This window comes from Glossina fuscipes, unplaced genomic scaffold, assembly GCF_014805625.2.
Source record: "Glossina fuscipes isolate IAEA_lab_2018 unplaced genomic scaffold, Yale_Gfus_2 119, whole genome shotgun sequence".
NCBI classification, from domain to species: Eukaryota; Metazoa; Arthropoda; class Insecta; order Diptera; family Glossinidae; genus Glossina; species Glossina fuscipes.
In genome coordinates, this window is record NW_023998462.1 from 373,279 (window position 1) to 378,471 (window position 5,193).

Below are 5,193 nucleotides of genomic sequence, written 5' to 3' on the forward strand. Positions count from 1 at the left end.
CTAAGCTGATGTGAAAAGGTCACATCGAATGGGGCACGAAGTTGGTCAGAAATCAACACAAAAATTGCGACAGCAAAGTTAATATAAAAACAAATGACATTTGAAATTGATTAATGAAAAAAAAAGAGTAAAAAAAATTTTTACCATGTCATCAAAAACCATTTATTATTGTTACAAGCATGATGTAGAAATTACTCTTGAATATAAGTTTTAATGAAACAATTCGACAAATATAGTTCAAATTGAAAATAAATCGCTTCAATTGCCCTTTTTCATCTTTGGGAAAATATATATGTCAAAATTCCATAAAATAATGTGAATTGATATGTAAGATTAGATAAACACTTTTAAATATGAAAGCCAGCTATTTAAGAAATGCACATATGAACAAAGTTTTATCTTATATTGGTACAGAATGATGGCAAGCAATGCAATAAAATTGTAATTACTAGTAGACTAAAGTTTGACCATCCATTTCTTTAAGTTCGCCGATGGATTTAACACGTGTGAAAGTTGCAAGTTTTTAAATAAAAAACCCGAAGATATAAATACTATGGCTGAAATTGGTATTTATCAAAAAATGTTTTTAAACCATTCAATTTTTCTGACTAGTTTGTGAAGTACAATTGAAACAAAACTAAATTACCAGCGCACGTGTTTTTTACTTAACATACAGAAACCAAAAGGGGAAGGAAAAAGAAACGGATTAAAGAAGAGCCGATCGATGACGATGATGTGGGAACTTTGCAAAAGTCTGCTGATTTTACTTTAAAACCGTCTGTGAAGGCAGCTAAATTAGATACATCAAAATGGCCGTTACTTTTAAAGAATTTTGACAAACTCAACGTACGCACGAACCATTATACCCCATTACCACATGGTTCTTCTCCACTTAATCGTGATATTAAAGAATACATTAAATCTGGGTTTATCAATTTGGATAAGCCTTCGAATCCCAGCTCACACGAAGTGGTAGCATGGATTAAACGAATTCTCAAAGTAGATAAAACTGGACATTCGGGTACTTTGGATCCTAAAGTAACAGGTGAGCTTGTTTGTAAGAGTTGCAAATATTATTATAGACCCCATTGAGTAAGCCGACGGGAAGAGTATTCATTTAACTCCTCAAGTGGTGTGAGATGGGAACAGTAGACTTATTCTGATGTGTGTATGTTGTTAAACGATTTCCTAGTTTACCAGCAAAGAATTTTTCAGTGTACAGACACTATTACATGTTTTAGATCAATAATGAACATAAATTTTGGCATTATCTAGGTTGTTTAATAGTTTGCATTGATCGCACCACGCGACTAGTTAAATCACAACAAAGTGCTGGTAAAGAATACGTAGCCATTTTCAAATTACATTCTTCTGTTGAGTCAGTTTCGAAAGTACGTCAGGGCTTAGAGAAACTGCGCGGCGCCCTATTTCAGCGCCCCCCATTAATATCGGCAGTTAAACGGCAATTGCGGGTGCGAACTGTATACGATAGTAAGCTGCTCGATTATGACGAGTCACGCAATATGGGTAAGTGCAAATATATGTATTCATACAACTTCACAAATTTTTCTACATACGCATACGTACAAAGCAGGTTTGCTTTTATTGTGATAATGCATTTTTTATGAAAGGATTAACACGTATTCCCACTTAATGGAATGCGTATTATCTTTTAAAATCATTCCGATTAAATTGTGGATATATTTTCTTTTTTTATGTTGAGATTGAATCTACTAAGCCAATGGAAAGTGTGGGTTATATATCCGGATTATGACGATTATTTGCAATATCTATATGCTTATTTACTTATTTATTTTTTTGTTTCTTTCATAATGTGTTAACTCTATTAGAAACGGATGCGCAAATATGCAAACAGTATTGTAAGGTGAAAGTTACGAACCCTGACTGAACTAAGATTATTTTATAGTTGAGCTTAAATAAGAGTCAGGATAAGAAAAGTAAAAGGTTAACGTAAATTAATAAGGCAAATGCTTTGTTATTAACATTTACCTAAGGTCAGCAGCATTTTTTGTTTTAAAGCGATCAGAGAGGCACGTTAACTGAAAGGATTTTCTCATATTGTCCAATTTACGACAACTGGAAACGATATATCCAGCAGATTTTCAAGTGTTAGGAATATAATTTGGTAAGGCGCCAATCATTTTTAAATGTACTTTTATATGGTGGCCGCTCATGACTCTTATCGAGAAAAGCTTCAAGTGCAAACTAGTTCTGCAACGAGCGATTTCCCTGCTTTAATTGTTTAGCTATTGAAAATGAATTTTCGAATTAATTGAATGGTTGTTGATATTGAGTAAATTTGATATTTGTTTGAATATGTTACTTGATAGCAATTTGATAATTTACAGATATTTCATTCGATAGTAAGATGTACAGTTGTCCATTTTGCTTGTCACATCGGGTTCTGCTGAAAAAGTACGAAAAATATGCTTTTAGCCAAATAATATTTCTATTTTCTCTTAAATATTTGTAATTTAAAATGCAAATGCAACAATAAATAACCATTTTTATATTATAAATATAAATTTTTCTTGCCTTTGGTCACTGTAATGGCGTCATTCCGAACAATGGCCGTAATATTTATGTGTCTCTGCTATAATGACCATTTGAAGGCGTTTTTTGGGTTAGTTGCGAAGCCGGTTCTTACATCCGCACAATGTGTGTACATTTGGGCCTGATACTTGGGGTAGGTGGCCAGATGTTGGAACTGCGCAGAGTCCGGTCAGGTATTCAAACCGAACGTGATAATATTGTTACGATGCATGATGTTTTGGATGCTATGTACTTATATGAAAATCATAAGGATGAGTCAATGCTGAGACGCGTAATCAGACCCTTGGAAGGCCTTCTAATTAATCACAAAAGAATTATCATGAAAGATAGTTCGGTAAGTATATAAAAATAAATAAAATTTACGAAAGTCATATCATATTGCTAACGTATAGATCAATGCCGTTTGTTATGGTGCTAAAATAATGTTGCCTGGTGTGCTGCGTTACGAAGATGGTATTGAAATTGATCAGGAGATTGTCATTTGTACCACCAAGGGTGAGGCCATTTGTTTAGCCATAGCTCAAATGACAACTGCAACGATGGCTTCATGTGACCATGGCGTGGTGGCAAAGATAAAACGTGTTATTATGGAAAGAGATACGTACCCTCGTAAATGGGGTCTAGGTCCTAAAGCATCTGCTAAAAAAGCATTGATAGCTGCTGGAAAGTTGGACAAATACGGTAGAGCTAATGAAAATACCCCCAAAGAGTGGCTGACAAGTTTCGTAGATTATAATGCAAAGAAACAAGCTGCAGTTGTGGCTCCCCAAGCAGCTTGGGAAATTCATCAACAAGAAGAGACAAGAAAAGTAATATTTGCTTAAAACCCTTAGATAAAGTATATAATTTGAATATTTATTTAGCGCAAATTTAGCGTTTCTGGTCAGGAGAATGTAACAACAGCCGCCACAATTGCTGATGAAAACTGTGAAAGAAAAAAGAAGAAACATAAAGTCGACGAGGAGAAGGCCACAGAGCCTACTACATCTGAAGCAGCTGACGAAAATACAAAGAAAGAGAAGAAGAAAAAGAGGAAAAAAGATAAAGACCGAGAACTAAATGAAGTAGAATAGAATTTACGTATAAGAACTTTCATTTTATATACATGCAATGCATTCTCTTAAAAGTTCAATTGATTTATTTTAAATAGCGTTAATACATACAGTTTTTTTCAACAAGGCGAAAATTTTCTCTTAAATATTTCAAAACCCATTCAAGCTACCCAGGCGTTCTGCATGGCTAGCTAAACACACAAAGAGTCTCGACTAATAACTGAATGGTCTTGGGTTCAAATCTCAAGCGCGTTGGAGTTTTTGAATAAAGCCAATAGCGTTCGATGTTTGCTAGTGTTTTATAACTTTAGTTCAGGAATTTATTTCTCTGGCTAAATGATTTACAGTAATAATGCATTACATGTGAAATAGCTTGAAGAAGTGTGCTGCCTTAAAAAGCGAAATTTCTCAATACGAAATTTTCGGGTTCCAAGTGGGCGATGGAGAAAAATTAATAGGTGACCATCTAAACTTTTGGAAATTTTCTTGTATTTCTTCTATAAAAAGTAAGTAAATGATGACAAATAATCTTACTCTTAATTGGATTGATTACGATTCCTCTTCTTGAATAACCCCTTACTTTTTTGTAAGTCTTATATAAATTTAAATTTAATATTATATATATCTTGAGATTACAGACAAGGACTATCTCAAAATATTATTGGGTGTTTGCGTATGCGCATACGTCTGGTCTGTATGTGCGAGCGTCTATTTTAGGTGTGCATGTAAGCGCACAATGTTTTTTATGTTTTATGGTCTCGGGTTAAATTGTATTGTTGTTATATATACGTATCTGCTATAAGTTTTTCTACACAGGTTTGTTGTGGCAACCGGCAATTAAACAAAAATTCTTTAGCACCAGCAACTTAATGTTCAGAAGAGTCGCGAGTTGATGTTTTACAATTTCGCATTTTATTATTAGTAATATATCAAAAATTTTCGATAAAATGCGTTTGGATGGTGATCTTTCGTACCCAGTTGAAATACACGTTGAATGCGACTAGTCTTACTAATCAACCTCTTTTGGACATACAATTTTGGAGCAGATAAAAAAAATTGAGATATAACTATCCAAAAATTCTATATCCGGTGTATTATTTGAAGATAAATTTCTGAACCTACGAAAAATTTTCGTTCGCTTCGGAATAAAATGTAAATGATACAGCCCCTGCTAACTGAAACTGGGATTTGAATGCAATTGGTCTTACTGAACAGCTAATGTGCTACTTAAAATTTATTAAAAAACTTTATACAAATCGGAATTTAATAGTGTATATGTTCTCTTCCATTACAGACAAGACTATTCCGAAATAATGTGCGGGAACTAATATTTTAAAGGTAAGTTTCTCAGCCTTTTAAAGGCTTTTCTTGTATTTCTGCAAAAGTAAATAAATAAATGATGAGAAATAATCTTTCGCCCCTAACTGATATTTACGCTGAATGCGATTGCTTTTACTGAACCAATATTCTTTTTTTGCTAACCACTTTCAAAAACTCTTGCCCAAGACGAAATTTGTTAATATGTTTTTTATATTGCAGATAGAACTATCTCGAAATATTACCTCAG

At 33.5% G+C, this 5,193-nt stretch overlaps 1 protein-coding gene, 1 long non-coding RNA gene and 1 other non-coding gene across 4 annotated transcripts; 2 read left to right on the plus strand and 1 right to left on the minus strand.

Moving 5' to 3' along the window:
* Window positions 1-454: 454 nt before the first annotated feature.
* On the plus strand, window positions 455-4,964 carry LOC119640319 (H/ACA ribonucleoprotein complex subunit 4). 2 transcript variants are annotated; one of them, XM_038038260.1, is made up of 6 exons: window positions 456-566; window positions 677-1,045; window positions 1,276-1,527; window positions 2,634-2,908; window positions 2,967-3,383; window positions 3,438-4,964. In XM_038038260.1, the coding sequence occupies exons 1-6, from the start codon at window positions 554-556 to the stop codon at window positions 3,645-3,647; spliced, it is 1,536 nt and encodes a 511-aa protein (XP_037894188.1). In that variant the 5' UTR covers window positions 456-553; the 3' UTR covers window positions 3,648-4,964. The 2 variants fall into 2 exon arrangements, with proteins under 2 accessions (XP_037894189.1, XP_037894188.1); XM_038038261.1 differs by lacking the exon at window positions 1,276-1,527 and having other exon boundaries at window positions 455-566.
* LOC119640339 lies at window positions 1,083-1,221 on the plus strand. Its single transcript, XR_005247656.1, has one exon. It is a non-coding gene; the product is annotated as a small nucleolar RNA snoR639/H1 (small nucleolar RNA).
* Window positions 1,709-2,626, minus strand: LOC119640320. The gene is made up of 2 exons (XR_005247647.1): window positions 2,011-2,626; window positions 1,709-1,932 (listed from the first exon to the last, which is right to left on the minus strand). It is a non-coding gene; the product is annotated as an uncharacterized LOC119640320 (long non-coding RNA).
* Window positions 4,965-5,193: the final 229 nt, after the last annotated feature.

Excerpts from the sequence above, each read along its gene's own strand:
- LOC119640319 (XM_038038260.1), top strand. Across the intron at positions 1,046-1,275 it reads TTTGGATCCTAAAGTAACAG|GTTGTTTAATAGTTTGCATT; the intron begins GTGAGCTTGTTT and ends GGCATTATCTAG. Across the intron at positions 3,384-3,437 it reads AACAAGAAGAGACAAGAAAA|CGCAAATTTAGCGTTTCTGG; the intron begins GTAATATTTGCT and ends ATATTTATTTAG.